Source organism: Oncorhynchus clarkii, chromosome 19, assembly GCF_045791955.1.
Source record: "Oncorhynchus clarkii lewisi isolate Uvic-CL-2024 chromosome 19, UVic_Ocla_1.0, whole genome shotgun sequence".
NCBI lineage: Eukaryota > Metazoa > Chordata > Actinopteri > Salmoniformes > Salmonidae > Oncorhynchus > Oncorhynchus clarkii.
In genome coordinates, this window is record NC_092165.1 from 44,141,979 (window position 1) to 44,163,322 (window position 21,344).

Here is a 21,344-nt window from a genome sequence, read left to right on the forward strand (position 1 = left end):
AAAGGCCTCTAAACTGCCAGTATGCATGTTATGAAAGCCGACCAGGAGGTTAGCAAAAAGGTGGGCGGACTGGGGTGAGTACCACTCTGGGTAGAGAGAGAAAGCCCTCTCGTGCCAGCCTGCACGCTGGTCATGTTGGGTTACCGTGTGATTCTCATGGAGTGAGGCATTCCATTGGTCTCCCGGGTGGGTCAGGCCTTAATGAGAGGCGGGACAGGCCAGGGGATCGGGCCATCGCCGGGCCAACACACTGCTTCTCCAAGCCAAACAAACCTAAGACCATTTAACCAAACACATTTTTCTGGGCCAGACAAGGAGAGTGCAAGTGCATGGGCAATATTTTCTCGCTGATACAAAATTAAAACCGCAGAAGTTTACATACCTCTCTTTGCGGGATGGTGTTTAGGAAATGTTATTTGGATTGGAAGCCAACAACGTGGAGATATTTGGCAACATAGGGCTTACATTATCATTGATGGGAGTGAAGGAGAATTAGGACTAAGCACATTGGGGAGAGGTTGCCCTACTTGTGGTGGCGGTTGCCCCTGGTTACATACCTGTTTAGGTGGGAAGTACTGTCCAGATGTTTGCTGAACCTGCGACACCACTGGGGTGATGACTTCAGGCTGTCCCTCAAGCCAAGAGATCTTCAGTGGGTTTGCTGTAAGGCCACTCTCGTTCTTATATGCCAATTCCTGGAGAGAAACAACGGAGTAACGTTAGACCCCAGTGTGACACGATCTGCTGACAGGCCATTTTTCCCCCAGCACCACTAATGGAGCTACATCAACCTCTCTACTCCACTCAGCTCTATAGAGTTAGTTGTGTCTTCCACCCCAGCCGTTGTGTGGGGTTTTGCCTTGTGTATTTGAAACGCACATGTGGGGTGAACTTTAGATACCCCAACCCCCCCCAAGCAGCGTAGGGACCCCGAGATCTCCAGACAGCAAGAAGGCGACCGCAGGCCCAGAGTCTGGCTCCCCAGGGGACAGCAGAAATGTTCTGTTGAGGGGAACCACACATCGCACCAGAGCCCACAACAAAACAGCATGTGACAGCAAAGGAGCAGAGGACTCAGGTGGTCTGAACAATGAGGCGGCTCAGCCCTTCTGTCCTCCTGGTTCCCATCAGAACACTCTGTTCTGTCAACTCCTCTGTTCTGTAACAGACACACACTACAAGATGATGAGAATGTCATCATGTGTGTGGAAAACTAGGGGCCTTGGGCTGGGAAGTTGTTGAGACGCATAATGCTCAGTGCAAACCAAATGGTAAAGAAATGGCCAATCATTAAAATCTGGTGGGTATTGGTTGATTTCAGTGACTTTTCAAAAGGAAATGAGATGAGCGTGTATAATTTATGAACCAGAATACTTACAGCTGCTTTTACGGTTTCAAATTCTACCACAGCACTTCCTCTCTTCTTCCTTGATATGAGAACATTTAAAACGTCGCCATACTGAAACAGCCACAGAAACACAGACAGTTAGTACACAATGTATTCTCAAAGTAGAACACAGAACCAGAAAAATGCAGAAAAATGCAGAAAAAGGCATCATTAAATCAGCAAGAAAAACCCAACAGATGACCAGACAGGACTCTAAAGCTTAAATCCCATCACATCAGTTTATGGACCACCACCTCCAATGACAATGTTAGAGTACACACTTGTAATGGCTGAGTTTTCAAGTTAAACAATAACAACTATACGTAGGACATCCTGTGATTTGGTCCCTTGAGAGATAGTGGGAGGGACCCATACTGTTAGAGGGAATGAGAAACATATCATCCCTAAATGTGATTTTAAAAATTACATGAACCCCAATGTATTTTTTTTAATGATTCATTTCCAGAAAAATATCAACCTCAGTAACATTCTACCACAGCAGAAATGTCTGGGACACGTCAACATAAACGACTTTTAGCATGTTCTTAGTATCAAGACAGTATCCTGGACTCCTTCAGTAAGTCTACTCTATGTGGGGTGAGAAAACTCTATAAAACATGTTTTGGTATAAACTGAAATTAGCCAAGGCCCTTGTCCAGCTGCCTGCCAGTACGTACGTCAGATGCAGGGGAGTACAGGGGAGGAACAGTCCAGCCTGGGTCAACCACTGACCTCTGACACACACACACGGAGAGACAGACAAAGACAGAGAGAGGAGCTGGAGAGTGGAGACAGGATTTGGACTAGGTCTCTGACAGGAGTAAAAGCTGATCTCTCTCAGCTGCACTTATAATTACAGAGGCTCTTGGCTGATTGAGGTTGATGGAGGCTGGGCTCCTCTGGGTAAAGGCCTGCAGCAGAGACAGGGCCCAAGGCTCATACAGTATGTCACCTGAAATACAGGGCCGCTCTCATTAAGCCCACTTCTAGAGAGCAGTCTCAGCAAGGAGGCCTCTGAGAATCCCATTACCAGGAATCTGCTTCTCTGGGAAAAGGACAGGCCAGGAATGCTAATGGACGTGGACACTCTACAGCGTGCCAACAGTGACAAACGGGAGTCTCTGTAGACCCCTATTTCATAAATCCAAATATTTTAATATGTATTTATTCTCCCCTCCAGAGAAGTCGTAAGGTTGCGTGAGTCCAAAACACACACAGTCCCCTTTCCCACACATGGGCGGCTACTCCTACTCAAGCATTACCTGCCACTCATCGGAGAAGCTTGCCATTGCAAATAGCGTTAAGTTGTTTTTTAAATGTCACTCTTTACTTTAGCAAAAACAACAACACTCCTTTTCCCACAATCCTCTGACCCAACCTCCCACGCCTGACTGTACATTGAGTGCGTGCGGAGGAGAAATTCAAAGCTTTCCTTCCGTTTGACGTCAGTGACACTTGGACTTGACCTATCCTCATTCCTGCACGACCTACGCCCCACCAAAACTCCCATTAGCTGGTTGCAGTTCGAGGTGGTACACGGTTGCATGAGAAGAGCACATTTCCTAGCGACTCCCCTGGCACTGCTAAACCCGCCCAGTAGCAGAAACACTAACAATGGCGTGCACCACTAAGAGGGCACTGCATTGCCCTAAGCCCTTTCACTGCTACAAAACTTAATGGGGCTTGTATAAAGGGAAAAATAAAACCATCTAAAACACTGATGTCATGCAGAGCTCAAAAGCGAGCTGGACACCAGGCAGGTCTCATCACAGGCGAGTTGGAGACAGATACAGGTCTGTGATGCAGCAGGGGACAAGCCCTCACAGACAGATACAGGTCTGTGATGCAGCAGGGGACAAGCCCTCACAGACAGATACAGGTCTGTGATGCAGCAGGGGAAAGCCCTCACAGACAGATACAGGTCTGTGATGCAGCAGGGGACAAGCCCTCACAGACAGATACAGGTCTGTGATGCAGCAGGGGACAAGCCCTCACAGACAGATACAGGTCTGTGATGCAGCAGGGGACAAGCCCTCACAGACAGTCTTACACCACATAGCTTGAGAGCTATATTCTACAAGTATGATTACATAACCAGTGTCTCTTCTGCGAAATTACACATTCAAATAAGATCGGAGACATACAGTAGGAGTCTTAGCTCCTTCCAAGAGATGCAGGTGTGAAAAACTGTTGCTCTCAGAAATAAACTGTGTGCCAACTTAATGGCGATGGCCTTTTGAATCATAGCCAAGTGGTGATACTTGGTGATTCAAGTTCAAGGCACCCACCTTTGATAGAAGGCTAAAAATAAAGTCTTGAGAGTAGCCGCCGTTGGTGTCATCCTCTTTTTTACACTTCCACTTCAACTGAAAAAAGAGAAGAAAAAAAAAATTAGGAAAGAAAAACCGAGAGAGACAGATAACCCACTTTGGTTATGATCTTACTTACATGGGGTCTGTACTAATGTTTTCCAAAGCTGCCAGTCTATGGTTATGGATCCTACTTACATGGAGTCTGTACTAATGTTTTCCAAAGCTGCCAGTCTATGGTTATGGATCCTACTTACATGGGGTCTGTACTAATGTTTTCCAAAGCTGCCAGTCTATGGTTATGGATCCTACTTACATGGGGTCTGTACTAATGTTTTCCAAAGCTGCCAGTCTATGGTTATGGATCCTACTTACATGGAGTCTGTACTAATGTTTTCCAAAGCTGCCAGTCTTGGGTTATGGATCTACTTACATGGGGTCTGTACTAATGTTCCCCAAAGCTGCCAGTCTAGGGTTATGAATAGGGTTGGGCGGTATCTAGATTTTCATACTGTCATATCGTTTCTGTACCATACCGGGGTATACGGTATTACCGGAAGTGCACACAAGGGGCGCAATTTTTTTTAAACTAAATCGTTTTGGGGCAACATTGATCTTGATCCAAGAGGGGATTGAATATCTCTGCTATAACCAAGAAACTTGATCTTTACATCTAGCCACTTAGCTAGCACAAAAGCAAACTAAAAACAATGCTGAAGCACGGAACTGGATATATACGGTATATATCCGGGGCTCCCGATATATATCTTAGATTTCTTACAATTATACTTTATTTATAGTCAGTGGTGTAGCACACACTCCTGCAGCCCCCAGGAGAAAAAAACAAACAAACATGTTCTGATGACAAGCGTAGATTAAGCAGGACTGAGCCCGTGCCAGGCCGAGGAGCAGAGCAGCGCTCCAGGGGGACATTGTTCAGCTCTTGGAGCATACCCACCACCACCACCTGGGAGACCTGCAGTCAATTTCCAGTCAGCTTTAGGTGCTTAGGGGAGGGCTACAATTAAGACAGGTCAGACTGGGATCTGGACCGAAGACACCAGACTGACTCACCTGCTGCTAGACAAATACGTGTGGCACGCAGCTAATGCGAGGGTCACTCAATCACACAGAAATATGTGAGAGTTATTCTGAGCAAACTCCTGGTTAGCCAATACCATGTAATAAAGCCATGATCTCTAACGTTGGCTGACAGCTGAAAGTTAACTCTACAGCATTTAAAATTGTAAATGGTTCTTCTTCCCAGCGTCTAGCTCTCTGAGTAAGATGTTACATAACAGGTTAATTTCATTCATAACTCAGCAGTGTCAAGACCGTATCTCGCTAACTAATGGAGCAGAATTAGAAATGGCAAGCAACGAGTAACCGGACCAGGGCAGAACTCTGTTCACTGTCAGGGAGAGCCTTTCTGGGAATTGCACCCCCCACCCACACTTTTTTTTAACAATTATTTCCTAAATGTGCTTTCTCCTTCCAAGGCCAATCTCCTCTACCCAACGATAACCTTGTACCCCATTAATCTTCTAACAAGGCAGAGCAGATCTTGGGTGATACCCAAATGTTCAGGCCGCTCCAGCAAGTTGCTACGGTGTACGTTACTGGCATTCTAAACAACTTATAAGAAATTGGAGTTCCCTGGCAGTACCCAACTGCTCTGGTACATTTAATGCCCACACTTGCAAGCCACAAATAACTAAAGATGTAAGAACAAAAACAAATACCCTCACACAAAAAATAACAATGCATAATCAGAGGTCATATTTCCCTCTCCCCACACTGGGGAGGACAAGAATGGTGTATGGTCAACTTCCAAATAGCACTGTTGAAATCTACTCTTTGAGGACCGTTAGAAACATAAGTGTCAATGTCCCCCAGTAGTTTTGGACTTTATTCCACCCCAAAATAAAATTTGAAAATATTAGCGAAAATTATTACATTTCTGTTGTGGGGAAATTTAAATATGAAGCTATTTTTTTCTGTCTCAGATTGAAAGATAAAGGACTGACAACATAGCCAGAATTGAGCCTGTTGTATTAGAATACTGAGGGAAAGAACAACGCTCTAGGGCCAGGAACAATACCGCTTGAATGTTGTAGCATAAAAAAAGACACAGATGTCATTCATTTACATCTAGCAATATTGTTCTATAACAACATTACTAACTGAAGACTGACTTTTATATTGACATTATTGCATGTTACCAGCTAACAGACACAACTGCCCCTCAGAGTAATGTATGGAATAATATTCACATGCACAGTACATGAATACAATTTGTTTAATACCGTAGCCAGACTCAACACTCAGCCCTGACGTTTGTTTTCCTAACTGAACACACAAACTTCTTTGGGGGATATACTGCTCTTGATGGGCATCAGACATTTTAACAATATTAAATACAGAAACACATTAGCTAACAACCCCAGTTTCCTTTAATAGATGGGGATTGAATAGTTTCCAGAGGAAATTTAATAACCCTCTTTTTACATAGTTGCAGCACTCCTGACGATGGCCTACAGTACAGGAGAGGAACAGGGTGGAGGAGGAGTGTACGTACTCTCCATTAGATCTCAAATGTCTTGGTTTCCATCATAAACCACTTACAAATTAAATACCTTAGGAGATTCCAGCCACTCACTTCAGAGATTCCTCAGGAGGAAACCAGTACGAAGACTCTTCTCCCTCTCCTCCCCCTACTCTCTTGTTCCTTCGCCAAGAATCTCTACCCTAAATACTGACCCCTCTTCCAATCCCCTGACTAAAAGCAATATTAGAACTTACTTTTAATTTGGGGGTCACATTGCTCTTGGAATGCCTTCCAAATGCTGCGTCTGGAAGACAGTGAAGGAAAGGGAGAGAGAGAGAAAGACAAAGAAAAAAATATTCATTCAAGCAGACAAAAAATCTCAAAAGACGAATGAGACGTGCAGTTGGTCGAGGACGGGGAGGGCTCTGTCACAGTGGTCAAAACATTGTTGTCTCTCCGTTGGGAGACGGACAGGATCGGTTGTCTCGCATCACCGCAGGTCATACATGATCAGTCTTGGGTTGTTCATCTCTCCGCAGTACTGTACTCGCCCCGACCCCAAGCCTGCAGACCTGCCGGGTGCCTCGAGAGCCGTAACAGGGCGTTGTTCCAGGAAGGCCTCGCCGCAGAGGCCTGGAGAGGCCCAATAGCGTGCGAGCAGAGAAGATCTCAGTGACGACGTGCTGAACTTGCCTGACTTAATGTGCAGCAGCAATGGGGGGGCCAGGCCAAGACCTCATCTCCCACAACGCTGACTCCCATCACCCTTTACTAGACCATCCATGGTTTCTCATGGCTCCAGCCCAGAACAAGCATCTTTTCCCCCCAAATGCATATGATATTAAGATGTAAAAGGATACCTTGTGGACCAGATGATGAAGCGCTATATGAGTCTGTCAGATCTGTATTATGCAGCCAGGTTATTTCTTTGCTAATGAACAAAAATAGGCCTTTCCTACAAATAGTCCAAACAGTTGTGCTCCTAAGCAACATAACATTAAAAAAGTCAAAGAACATGCCATTGTTGTTCTGTCCAGACGAGCTGTGTACTGTGTAATATCTGGCCAACTGGCTGCTCACTGCCCTGTTGACTGGCCTAGTTCAGTAGACAGACTTAGCAGTGGGTCTGATAGACAGCACCATGTGCAACAGCATATAATTAGAGGTAGTAGATAGGGCGGTGATAGTCATGGAATTTTGGATAACAGTAATTGGCCAGCCAAATGACCTTGGTCTCTGTAATAGCCGTTCAAGGGGTTGATGGCAGGTAGCTTAGTGGTTAGAGTTGGACTAGTAACTGAAAGGTTGCTGGATCAAATCCCTGAGCTGACAAGGTAAAAATATGTCGTTCTGCCCCTGAACAAGGCAGTTAACCCACTGTTCCTAGGCCGTCATTGCAAATAAGAATTTGATCTTAAACTGACTTGCTTAGTTAAATAATTATATAACTAAGCAAGTCAGTTTAAGAACAAATTCTTATTCGGGCCTTTTGTTTAACCCGGGCCTTTTTTTTAACCCCGTTCAAATAGCAAAAACATTTTGAAAAAAAGTTGCTTGAAAAGGCATGAGCACTGCTTTGTTTCTTGCGCAGGCTGTACACACTCCAATAGTCTCTCATTCAATTTGACAAACACTTGATAATATCTTGAATTTCACGGCGGCATCCCCTTCGTGGCCGTAATGCACCCTAAAAGAATCCATGCCTTTTGCGGCCCGGAGTGCTGCATTTTGCCCTTTTCCCTGAGTGTGCTGCACAATCAGAAACGTCTCTCACTCACACGGCTCTCTGTCATGTAATCGGGTCTCTCTCACAGGCTACAAGTGAAGACCGACACATCCGGGATCCAACTGCACACGTCTTTATCCAATTCTGAGGTGCATATTGAAGATATTGGAAGAACTGTCCACATTTACTTTTTGTCGTCAGTCAACAAGATGAGTAGGCCTAAAGAACAGCAAAAGCACTAGCCTATGTCAATCTACTATCCCCCATAGTACAAAAGTTGACCTATTCTATTTTGTGCAAGAAATAAATATTCCAAACATAGTCTGGGACAGTTGTGGGATGTGATAGATCCCAAATTAATACAACCACTAGCATCAACAAAAACTTTTTCATGCAATGTGGTTGATGAAACCGATCAGAACGTTTAGCATAAAATGTTCATAAACTATTAGGCTATTTCTTCACACTATAAGCGCAGCAATGCGCACATGGTAGTAAGCTATAAGCGGGAATGTTCCATTAGCAGAACACACCATTATCAAAAGTGACCACAAATGCAATTATGTATGTAATGCTTTTATTATAAAAGGAACATTTACGGTGAAAATGATCTTCCCCAAACTTGAAAATGGGCTAGGCTCCATGAGATGTGCGACTACTATTCGGGGAGAGAAAAAAAAGGCTTTGTTTCTTATGCTGGGCATCATTCACAAGTGATAATATATAATTCTGCAGGGTAGCCTAGTGGTTAGAGCGTTGGACTAGTAACCGGAAGGTTGCAAATCCCCGAGCTGACTAGGTACAAATCTGTCGTTCTGCCCCTGAACAAGGCAGTTACCCCACTGTTCCTAGGCCATCATTGAAAATAAGAATTTGTTCTTAACTGACTTGCCTAGTTAAATAAAGGTAAAATAAAATAAAAAAATAAATTCACAAGTAATAGGTTATTATTGTCACCCATTCGACTATTCTTGATTTAATCTGGTCTTTATATATACTAAACAATATATATGTGTGACATTTGTTTTGATTTAGAATAGACAATTATCATGCACCGGTATCAAAACAGGGGCAGCGGGGAAAAAATATGTAATATATGCACTTAAATAGCAAATGGAGGAATCTTTTCCCCATGGTTTATTTTCATGTTAGCCAGGTAGGCTGTACTCATGTTGTAAAGACAAGCAATGTGCTTAATATTAGGAAAGTCGAGAAATAAATATAGTAGGCCTAGTCTATAGAAAGCTGATGAGATCCTCGTTTTTTTATTAGCAGCCATCACACTCTTTTCTCCCACAATTACATAACCTATAGAAATGTTGTGCAATATGAGCTCATGGGGTCTCATGAAGTGTTTGATTAGATTTCAGATTACATTTGGGTTGATGTCAGAGTGATTAGAGGGACAATAGAGTGCTGAGTACCAAGCAGTTAGCAAGTTTGGTAGGCTACTAATGACCAGCAGCAGAATCAGAGTTTGGAGAAGCCTAATTACCGTGACTAAACAGTCATGTGGAATTTGACTGCCTTCATGACTTGTGTAATACGGTCACCGAAACAGCCCTAGTCACGGAATGCCTTTTTTGGTGGGAGGCCCTTGCCAGGGTGAGAGGTTCCAAGCCCATTCTATTAATCATTTGCTACAACAACCTTGCTTGTTTCAGCAAGGAGCAACAAAGTTTCATCATGATGTTAAGAGTGTTATTCCAGAAACGGACTCAACGGCACGAATGCTCGGCCGTCCCGTCTTCAGTCAGCTATTCGTTACAAAAATATTGATTTTATCATTTTATGATAGTTATTTTATTTTCATGACAGTCTTCATCCATAACCGTCGGTTACACGGTTATATGGTAAGTGTGCCAGCCATAGAAGTAGAATGAACATTGTAATCCAAACTCTGTGGGTAACAAGGTTGTAAAATGTACTGTGATGATGAGTGACTGGTGTGGTTGAGTAGTGTACCTGTAGCTGTGTAGTCTGCTGTGCCTGTGTGGTGGAGATGTGCTTCGCTCTCCCTCTGGATCTGTTCTTTGATCAGCCTCTGTTCCTCCTGCAGCTGCCTGGAGCCCTCCTCTCGCAGACGGGCAATCTGACAGGACAATTACCTCATGGTTAACAACAAGGAACATCCTTCTCTCAAGGATAGGTTCTGGGCCAGTATTCACAAAGTGTCTCAGAGTAGGAGTAGTGATCTAGGATCAATTTTGTCCTTTAAATCATAATAAATCAGCGCTTTTACTATGCCTATTAAAGATCGTGGTCTTTTACTTGGTTGGACAGTAATCCACGACCATATGAACTGCAGTAACACCAGCCAATGTGCAGTACCACTAGCTCATTACTATACTTAGAATAGAATACTGCCACCCACTGTTGATCACTCCCAGTCAGTCACAACACATGGTCCATAATTGCATGCATTTAACAGGTTGAATGCAAGTCATCATGACTCAAATGAAAAGCATCCCAAAACCTTTTATTTATCATTGACTTCACGAGCAAAGTGTATCACTAATGATATGGCAATGAATCTAGAACCAACAAAAATGTGATCATATTACTCAAGTGCTAGCCTCTCTACACTGGCTTCCTGTTAAGGCAAGGGCTGATTTCAAGGTTTACTGCTAACCTACAAAGCATTACATGGGCTTGCTCCTACCTATCTTTCTGATTTGGCCGTTATTTGCTCGAATCTTTAGTGAATTTCAAGGTCAATCAAAGGAAACCTGTGAAAGCGTGCGTTATAAAAGGTTAATCAATTGAGGAGAGTAGAGGTGGCTGTGTGAGAGGGTGTGAGGGTCGAGGAAAGTAGAGGTGGCTGTGTGAGAGGGTGTGAGGGCCGAGGAGAGTAGAGGTGGCTGTGTGAGAGGGTGTGAGGGCCGATGAGAGTAGAGGTGGCTGTGTGAGAGGGTGTGAGGGTCGAGGAGAATAGAGTAGAGGTGGCAGTGAGAGAGGGTGTGAGGGTCGAGGAGAATAGAGTAGAGGTGGCAGTGTGAGAGGGTCGAGGAGAGTAGAGTACAGGTGGCTGTGTGAGAGGGTTGAGGAGAGTAGTGGTGGCAGTGTGAGGGTCGAGGAGAGTAGTGGTGGCAGTGTGAGGGTCGAGGAGAGGCGGCTGTGTGAGGAGGGTCGAGGAGAGTAGAGGTGGCTGTGTAAGAGGGTCGAGGAGAGTAGAGGTGGCTGTGTGAGAGGGTGTGAGGGTCGAGGAGAATAGAGTAGAGTAGAGGTGGCTGTGTGAGAGGGTCGAGGAGAGGTGGCTGTGTGAGAGGGTCGAGGAGAGTAGAGGTGGCTGTGTAAGAGGGTCGAGGAGAGTAGAGGTGGCTGTGTGAGAGGGTTGAGGAGAGTAGAGGTGGCTGTGTGAGAGGGTCGAGGAGAGTAGAGGTGGCTGTGTGAGAGGGTCGAGGAGAGTAGAGGTGGCTGTGTGAGAGGGTCGAGGAGAGTAGAGGTGGCTGTGTGAGAGGGTCGAGGAGAGTAGAGGTGGCTGTGTATGTCTTACCTTCACTAAGCCAGTGATTGGAACAGTTGTACTCTAGGGCTGACTGTGTGTGGTGCAGTGTTTTGGAGTTAGGGTGAGCTAAGCATCCGTTCTACTTTATTCATTCTCCAGGATGCCTGGAATGGTTTTATCCACCTCACTGCTCTAGGCCCATGTGTCTGGTTGAGGGATTGACATTGAAAGTGAACTGTGCCTGTATGATCTGTTCTGGGGTCAGAGTAGGAAACTAGGATGCTGTGAAGTTGCGTCTTTCTTACCTCCTCCTCTAGTGTTCTGGTGTTTTGGAACTGCTCTGCACTATGTGCCTCAGCCTGGCGTTCCCTGGTCTCCAAGTCTGTGAAAATCGTACACACACAGTAACACACACGCGTGCACACACACACACACAGTCAGGCATCATCCTGATAGCCAGTCTTGTGTTTTTAGGGAAAGAGGGCTCACCTAGCTTGATCTTCTTCCTCTTAGCATCTAGCTTGTTGTTTCTCTCCTCCGCTTGTTTCTTGGCAGCGCATATCTTATCGTAAGCAGCCTGACACAGAGGAGAGCAGGACAGTTTGATGTGATGAACAGTTGGAGAGAAGAGAGAAAGTGGGTCTGGTGATGGTATGGATGGTGTGTGTGTGTCAGACAGACAGAAAGGACAGAAGTCTTACCCTGGCAGCAGCATCAGTCAGCACCTCTAGGGCCTGGGACAGCTGGTGGAAGAGATCAGCTGGGGAGGAAACACCAAGGACACTGTCATAAATCACTTTCGAAAAGCCACCTTTTTAGCCAGGCTTTTTATAAGTGATTGTTTTGCTTTCTATGTTCATTTATACATACTGCGCTGTACTTACAGATAACTGCCAAAATAAAAGACACACTTGAGTAAATGAGTAAAAGCATGTGCTTCCACACAGGTGTGGTTTCTGAATGAATTAAGTAATTAACATCCCATCATGCTTAGGGTAATGTATAAAAATGGCTAGTTACCCATTACTGGATAGAAAAAGAGAGCTCAGTGACTTTGAAAGAGGGGTCTCAAAGGAGCATAGGGGGATGAAAGTGTGTGTGTGGTGTGTGTGTGTGTGTGTGTGTGATGGGAGATTCTGAAGCAGCGCCTGAGACAGCATTTTCCATCAACAAAACACCAAATTATGGAATTTCTCATGGAAAAAATTGTCGCATCCCTCCAAAAGAGTTCCAGACACTTGTCGAATCTACCTCAAGGCACCCATGAATGTGGTCTGGCAGCTTGTGATGGCACAACACCCTATATAAACACTTTTGGTGTTTCCTTTATTTTGTCAGTTACCTGTACATAGAAACATATACAATCTCATATTCCTGCTCAGTGAGGACTTAAAGGTAAGATGTGATCGAGGGGACTGTAGTGTATGTGTAGAATTTAAAAACAACAACCAAATGGAACAAAGGCTAACAATACAAGGTAATGATATCTTAGTGAGGTGCTAACACACAGGGGGAGGTCAGAGGAGGGGAGAGACTTGGTGGAGTGTGGAGGAAAGGACGGAAACGAGGCAGGGTTAAGAAACAAGCCAGCGTGTGCTCTGTGTGGTGTCTGAGATAAACGGAGACATTTCCTGCATTAAAATGTGCCTGGAGTCTAGCGAAATCGGGTTCCTCTAATGATCCACCCGCACTTTTCCCACAAACCCACCCGGGCCTCTCAATCCATCTCCCATTAGGGAGCCCTAAGGGGACACGGGGCCAATCAAGAGTACCACGCAAACCTCTGGTGCTCGCCTCTATCCAACCTTCCAGCCCAAGAACCGCAAACCCCCAGCCCATAACCGGTCCCATTACTGCACTCTACTGCTCCAGCTTAATCACTCACTTATGGGAGTTTTTTCTTCTTCTATCTAACAGGCATATACTTTTACTCCCTGTGAGGAAAGTGGCAAGTGGACGGGTCAACTTACCTACGCACATGGAATAGAGCTAGCTGAATCATTGGCCTGTGCAGCTCAGACTGTCACAGCACAGAGGGTGCATATATAAGGGTGGGGATGGAAGATGACCCCCACCTCACCATCCCCCGCCATCCCACTTCGGGCTATAGTCTCAGGGCTCTTACCCTCTCATGTGAGTGGATAAATCACTGCATGTGATGTGAAAGTGCATATTCCTTACCATCTACTTTTCATTTCTGTGAAACAGAGCGATTTTATGCCACTCAGTCCCCTATTACCCCATTGTTTCCCATTTATTACTTAAATCAGGAAGAGTTAAAAGGCATCCAGCAACCGCACAAATCTCACTTGAAAACATGCCTCACAAATGGGCCTTTTCCAGGGTGCTTTTCTTTTTTCACCTGACGCAGAATTATATAGACATTTCCAAAACTGATTGTTGACATGTTTGTTGGTGACAGGCCGCGATGGGCCAGGGGGCTGACTGGGGAAACGGTGGTCATTAGGGCTGGGACGATACCAGTATTGCGATACTTCTTCCATGGCATAAATTAAAAACTTTTTGGTCCTTTAAAAACCTGCTGTATTTAAAATAGTGTGCTATAGCTTGGAAAATAAATGTGACTTTGGATGACAACATAATGTTTGTTTCCAACATTAGGGCTGTTTTTTAGGGCTGTTTTTCTAAAAGAAGTTAAATCCGAAGTGTTTTGTTTCCTTGTCACAAAACTAACGAGTATCGCGATATTGGATATTGTCCCAAACATACTGGTCATACTTTCTGGCTGGGACTGGACCGGGGAGCTGGAGGGCTTGTGGGAAGGCTCTGCTCTGCTTAGCCGGTCTGTAGAGGCCTGTGGCCGGCCTGTCTGGCAGAATGGCACAGAGGGGAGCAGTGACGGCCTAGGAACAGTGGGTTAACTGCCTTCAGGGGCAGAACGACAGATTTTTACCTTGTCAGCTCGGGGATTCGGTCTTGCAACCTTTCAGTTACAAGTCCAACACTCTAACCACTAGACTACCTGCCGCCCTACGTAGTCTAGTCAAGGGTTAAGGCGTCCTCATGCTTCCCAAACGAAATAGTTCGGAACAGTTTGTGCATACAGTGCCTTTGGAAAGTATTCAGACCCTTGACTAACATTTTGTTACAGACATATTCTAAAATGGATACATTTAAAAATCCTCAGCAATCTACACACAATATCCCATACTGACAAAGCATAAACAGGTTTTTAGAAAACACAAATAACTTATTTACATAAGTATTCAGACCCTTTGCTGTGAGACACGAAATTGAGCTCAGATGCATCCGGTTTCCATTGATCATCTTTGAGATGTTTCTACAACTTGGAGTCCAACTGTGGTAAATTCAATTGATTGGACATGATTTAGAAAAGGCTACCTATATAAAGGTCCCACCTGCCTATATAAGGTCCCACATTTGACAGTACATGTCAGAGCAAAAACCAAGCCATGAGGTCGAAGGAATTGTCCGTAGAGCTCAGAGACAGGATCATGTCGAGGCACAGATCTGGGGAAGGGTACCAAAAATTGTCTGCAGCATTGAATGTCCCCAAGAACACAGTAGCCTCAATCATTCTTAAAATGGAAGAAGTTTGGAACCACCAAGACTCTTCCTAGAGCTGGCCACCCGGCCAAACTGAGCAATCGGGGGAGAAGGGCCTTGGTCAGGGAGGTGAACAAGTACCCGATGGTCACTCTGACAGAGCTCAAGAGTTCCTCTGTGGAGATGGGAGAACCTTCCAGAAGGACAACCATCTCTGCAGCACTCCACCAATCAGGCCTTTATGTTAGAGTGGCCAGATGGAAGCTACTCCTTAGTAGAAGGCACATGACTGCTCGCTTGGGGTTTAACAAAAGTCACCTAAAGACACTCAGACCATGAGAAACAAGATTCTCTGGTCTGATGAAACCAAGATGTAACTATTGGCCTGAATGCCAATTGTCACGTCTAGAGGAAATTTGACACCATCCCTACGGTAAAGAATGGTCGGTGGCAGCATCATCATCAAGGACTGGGAGACTAGTCAGGATCAAGGGAAAGATGAATGGAGCAAAGTACAGAGAGATCATTGAGGAACACATGCTCCAGAGTGCTCAGGACATCAGACTGGGGCGAAGGTTCCCTTTCCAACAGGACAACGACCCTAAGCACACAGCCAAGACAAAGCAGGAGTGGCTTCGGGACAAGTCTCTGCATGTCCTTGAGTCCGGACTTGAACCCGATCGAACATCTCTGGAAAGACCAGAAAATAGCTGTGGAGCAAAGAATGGGTGAAACTCCCCAAATACAGGTGAGCCAAGATTGTAGTGTCATACCCAAGAAGACTCAAGGCTGTAATTGCTACCAAAGGTGCATACAAATGTACTGAGTAAAAGGGTCTGAATAATTACGTAAATGTGATATTTCAGTTTTTATTTTTAATAAATTAGAAAAGATTTCTAAAAAACATTTTTTTCTTGTCATTATGTGATATTGTGTGTAGATTGATGAGGGCAAAACACAATTTAAATCAATTTTAGAATAAGCTGTAACCTAACAAAATGTGGAAAAAGTTGTCTGAATACTTTCTGAAGGCACTATATATTATGACAACATTTTGTGGTGTTTGTTAGTTTTGGACTTCGACAAAGGGTTTTTCAGCCGTTCGGGCACACTACATTTTTTATTGTGCTAAGCCAAGGTCGGTAGCCGAAGTCTAAGCCCCCTTATCGGCGATTGGTCAAAAGGTAGGGATTCTTCAATTAAGTCTTTGTTGTCATTCAACAAGAGACAACTCATCTTCATGCACATTTTTTCACTTGAGAAATATTGTACCAAACATCCTAGTCGGATGCAAAATTGCGCGACCAAGCAAAAAACGTCAAGATTAATAACAGATTTATTGAGTTATTAATTCTGACTATTTTGAGGAAGTGTATACTGGCTACGGCGTCTGAAACTGGACAAACGTTATTATTGCCACTTTTTTCTCGTTTTTGAAGGCAAGGTCTTTTAAGGGAGTCTGCAAGGAAACGAGTCATTCGGTTTGCTGAGCTTGGCTAGGCACCAGCCGAAATGAAGCTTGCTGACACCTTTAGGGTGAGGCTTTAAAGAGGAGACTTCAGCATGGTCCCTGTTGACAGGGACACTGCACACAGGACATAAATATCCATCTTAACCTCCTAGTAATACAAGACACTGAACACACGCTATTCTCTCAATGTGCGTCTGGTCAGACTCATGGATGTGGCTGGTGGTGATGGTGTTCAGGTTTTATAATCATCTACAGAGGAAGAAAGCCGACATACAAGGTGAGGAGAAATGGGCATTGTACCTAAGCTTTACTTGTGCCATGTCTTTTTCACTAACCTGCTTTTGGGTTGTCTGGGTTCTTGTCTGGATGGCATGTCAAGGCTTTCTGTCGGTAGGCTTTCTTGATCTACAGGAGAAAATGGGAAAGTTAAATCAGAGTTATCGAGTATTTACTTTTTCAGTATGCATGGACTTAGGTCAGCACATTATTATTCTCATTGTTATGTCCCAGTCCACTATGTTCAGATGTCTATTGAAACTATAAAAATGTTTATCTGTGGTGAATTTTCCAGTCAAAAAACAAGTCACCCTTGTCCAATAACCTCCAGCCAAAAAAAACTGTCCCTAGAGTGGATGAATATTTTTGTAGATGCATACAGTTAGTTCTTCATTTTTTTCAGCTTGGTTGGACTTTGTGGTAGCGACTGTATACTGTTGTTGTTTCAAAATAACGCCTACAGGGTTGTTTTTCCTGAATATTCTAAACCGCTGTATGCAGCTTGGCAATCTAGAATCGCTGAAATATATCTCCAACACCAATTACTCTTTTGCATGCCATCACTGGCACGAAACGTAAATGTGCATAAAAATTATGGTCCCCTGGAAACATAATAAAAATAGTAAAAGATTGATAAAGCTACGGGGGTGGAAAAGTGTTCAGTGGTTGATAGGGAGTTTAGGTTCAGTTTCACTGGGGGGCCCCCATCAATATCTGCACCCATCCTTTGCTGTGCTTGTGATAATGTACTGTAAATAAAGATTGACTTGACTGCTGTCACCTTTATGCTGACAATGCTTTTTCAAGAAGGATAAATGTGGACTGTGTCGACAGGAGAGGATGAGCTTAGCTTCATTGGGGCCAGGAAAAAAAGTTACAATAACATGCAAACAGCGTGCCATTGTCATCACGAAATTGGGAAGGCAGCCATTCATATCTTGGGTCTCAAGCCAAAACATTTTAAAATATGAGCGACCAAATTAGGAAACAAAACAATACTTTGGAGCATTGCAATCTTAAGTGAGGTTTTAGTCCTTTTTTTTTTTTTACTCTGTTGTTCTCTGGAATGTTAACCGCGTTTCTTCGGCCCTTCTGCACGAGTTAATGACATGTTTTTCATTAGGCGAAGTCTACTCCTCCAGTGAGGAAGTAGGGCACATTGAGAGAGAGAGAGAGAGAGAGCAGCTCTCTGAAGAGACAGGAAGTGCAGAGCACCCAGCTTTTCAAACCACTCCTCTATCCTCAGTACAGACCTCACTAGTAATCAGCCCTGCCAGCATTCTGCATGCTTTCACCTCCCCCCTTTCACCCTTGCTGCCAATCAATCAGATCCCGTCCATTGGAACTAGATAGATCAGGGACTCCTTTCTGTTCTGCAGGCCTGGAACTTTTGCATTGGATGCCATCTACTCCGGCAAATGCAACATTTCCCTGTGTGTCTATTGTTTTGCACTAACAGGAATGTGCCAGAACATACTGTGCAGACCGACCGACTGACTGACTGACTGTTAGTGAACTGAAAAGGATATGGTAATAAACTCAGTAAAAAAAGAAACGTCCTCTCACAGTCAACTGCGTTTATTTTCAGCAAACGTAACATGTGTAAATATTTGTATGAACACAAAATTCAACAACTGAGACATAAACTGAACAAGTTCCACAGACATGTGACTAACAGAAATTGAATAATGTGTCCCTGAACAAAGGGGGGGGGGGGTCAAAATCAAAAGTAACAGTCAGTATATGGTGTGACCACCAGCTGCACTAAGTACATCTCCTCCTCATGGACTGCACCAGATTTGCCAGTTCTTGCTGTGAGATGTTACCCCACTCTTCCGCCATCCTCCTTAATTACACTGATCTGGCCTTAGGAAATGAACAGCTAGAGAAAAAGATAGAGGCAGGGTAAGAAGGAGAAAGAGCACAAGGCACCTGCAAGTTCCCGGACATTTCTGGGAGGAATGGCCCTAGTCCTCACCCTCCAATCCAACAGGTCCCAGACGTGCTCAATGGAATTGAGATCAAGGCTCTTCGCTGGCCATGACAGAACACTGACATTCCTGTCTGTCATGAAATCACGCACAGAACGAGCAGTATTGCTCGAGGTTCATTCTTGTCATGCTGGAGGGTCATGTCAGGATGAGCCTACAGGAAGGGTACGACATGAGGGAAGAAGATGTCTTCCCTGTAACGCACAGCGTTGAGATTGCCTGCAATGACAACAAGCTCAGTCCAATGATGCCAAATCGATCCCGCTCCAGTGTACAGGCCTCGGTGTAACGTTCATTCCTTCGATGAAAAACGCAAATCCGACCATCACCCTTGGTGAGACAAAACCGCGACTCGTCAGTGAAGAGCACTTTTTGACAGTCCTGTCTGGTCCAGCGACGGTGGGTTTGTGCCCATAGGCGTCGTTGTTGCCGGTGATGTCTGATGAGGACCTGCCTTACAACAGGCCTACAAGGCCTCAGTCCAGCCTCTCTCAGCCTATTGCGAACAGTCTGAGCACTGATGGAGGGATTGCGCGTTCCTGGTGTAACTCGGGCAGTTGTTGTTGCCATCCTGTACCTGTCCCGCAGGTGTGATGTTTGGATGTACCGATCCTGTGCAGGTGTTGTTACACGTGGTCTGCCACTGCGAGGATGATTAGCTGTCCGCCCCGTCTCCCTGTAGCGCTCACTTAGGCGTCTCACAGTACGGACATTGCAATTTATTGCCCTGGTCATATCAGCAGTCCTCATGCCTCCTTGCAGCATGCCTAAGGCACGTTCACGCAGATGAGCAGGGACCCTGGGCATCATTATTTTGGTGTTTTTCAGAGTCAGTAGAAAGGCCTCTTTAGTGTCCTAAGTTTTCATAACTGTGACCTTAATTGCCTACCGTCTGTAAGCTGTTAGTGTCTTAACAACCGTTCCACAGGTGCATATCCATTAATTGTTTATGGTTCATTGAAAGAGCATGGGAAACAGTGTTTAAACCCTTTACAATGAATATCTGTGAAGTTACTTGGATTTTTACAAATTATCTTTGACAGGGTCCTGAAAAAGGGACGTTTCTTTTTTTGCTGAGTTTACATCAGCAGTTAGAGAAGACATTTTATTAACTATCTGATTTGAGTCTCCCCTGGCCTGAGGTAGTCTGGGTTTGACCTGGACCTGGTGTGCTGTCCAGAGGTGGATGGGGGCTGAGCTGGCAGAGCTGACAGAGTGAACAGCATGCGTGCATCTCTCTCCTAATGGTGACTTTTGAACCAGTTCAGTAGGATGGCGTTGTGAAGCCACACATTCTTACAGCCCTTCATTCAGGAGAGCATACTACATACAGTAATATGCAGGTCTGTGGAACTATTTCAAGCAGCAACACTTCCCCCTCAGCCTCCTACACCCTCTCCTCTGACTCTGGACTTCCAGTAAAACTGGGATAAACTGAAAACTATTGACACCGACCACTTATCGCAGGCATTTTGCTGATATCATTCATTACAATAAGTAGCCTATACTAGAGAAATGTGAAGCTTGAAATTAAGTAAATTTGCTAATGTGTGTGATGTTAATGGGACAATTGATGGCTACAACCGTCAAACTAGTAGTAGTTTAATTAAAGGATAATATAATTTTTAAAAAACAGATGCAAATTAATGTTTTTAAAGTTATTCTATTTATCATTATCTCATCAATTTAGACAATTTATTGAGATGCAGATTTTCGTCCATATCACCCAGCTCTATCTTCCAGTTACAATTCCCTTTCCTTTCCTCTACTAATCAGTCAGTCACTTTCTGGTCTGCTGCCTTTTTTTGTCTCTTCCCCTCTCTTGGACCACCCCCTCCTCTCTTCATAATCTGTTTCACAGAGTTCAGCACATTGCCTCAGCCGAGGAGTGAGTCAGCGGCAGATGTCCTGTTGAGCAGCGAGATGAGCGACATGAGGAGCTCCTGAGTTACACAGCACTGCCACTGCCCAAGAGAAACACCCGGCCAGCTGAAGAGGTCAGGTCGTGTCTTCAACTCACATAGCAGAGTTTGCCTTCATCAGACCAATTTAATAGGATTACGTGTCTCTGTCATTGTGTAAGGTCAAAGTAGGTTTCTCCAGCTGTCTGGACATCTAAAGAGCTTTTAAACAAGTGCAACCAGTCAACAAGGCCGCTGTGCTGAAAAGCATTCAAGCTAGAAATTGTAACACCGCCAGTCAATCAAATCCCTCCGAGAGTGGCTACCTCACCTCCCTGGGGGAGGAAGAGATCCCCTCTGTATTAATAACAACCCATTTGGTGAATGCGTACCCCCCCCATGCCTCATCTCTCTATCCCTCATCTACCGCTGGCACATGAATACTGCTCCCCCAGCTCGGAATTTAGTTAAATAATACATGATTGCTCCCATCAATGCAGTAACACGCAAGCCCTAATTGAGGTAGAACCAGGATCCAAGTTTAGAGTTTGCTAATTCAGTGCTAAGTGAGAGTAGAAATCTCAGGTTGAGTGGCAGGTCCTCCCTGAATGAGGAGGGTCAATAACTGTGCCAAATAAGAGCCTACCCGCTCATTACAGTTTTTTCCAGTGCTGGATATCCTAAATCAATTATGAGAGAAAGACCTCTTAAAGGATCCAATGAACCATAAGACTAATGAGGCCCAGGCTAGAATCAAGC

At 44.6% G+C, this 21,344-nt stretch overlaps 1 protein-coding gene across 2 annotated transcripts in view; it reads right to left on the reverse strand.

The window, feature by feature from the left end:
* LOC139375259 (dnaJ homolog subfamily C member 17-like) overlaps nucleotides 1-21,344 on the reverse strand; it is a 53,866-nt gene that overhangs the window by 19,695 nt on the left and 12,827 nt on the right. The window contains exons 2-11 of one of the 2 annotated variants that reach the window (XR_011627767.1): nucleotides 16,753-16,822; nucleotides 12,120-12,178; nucleotides 11,908-11,995; nucleotides 11,724-11,800; nucleotides 9,936-10,062; nucleotides 6,499-6,548; nucleotides 3,676-3,753; nucleotides 1,379-1,459; nucleotides 558-695; nucleotides 145-273 (exon numbers count right to left, since the gene is read on the reverse strand). Coding sequence is in view for 1 of the 2 variants with exons in the window: in XM_071116874.1 (XP_070972975.1) it covers nucleotides 558-695; nucleotides 1,379-1,459; nucleotides 3,676-3,753; nucleotides 6,499-6,548; nucleotides 9,936-10,062; nucleotides 11,724-11,800; nucleotides 11,908-11,995; nucleotides 12,120-12,178; nucleotides 16,753-16,822 (768 nt within the window). In the remaining variant the exon portion in view is untranslated. The remainder of the gene's footprint in view (nucleotides 1-144; nucleotides 274-557; nucleotides 696-1,378; nucleotides 1,460-3,675; nucleotides 3,754-6,498; nucleotides 6,549-9,935; nucleotides 10,063-11,723; nucleotides 11,801-11,907; nucleotides 11,996-12,119; nucleotides 12,179-16,752; nucleotides 16,823-21,344) is intronic. The other variant, XM_071116874.1, reaches the window with a different exon arrangement.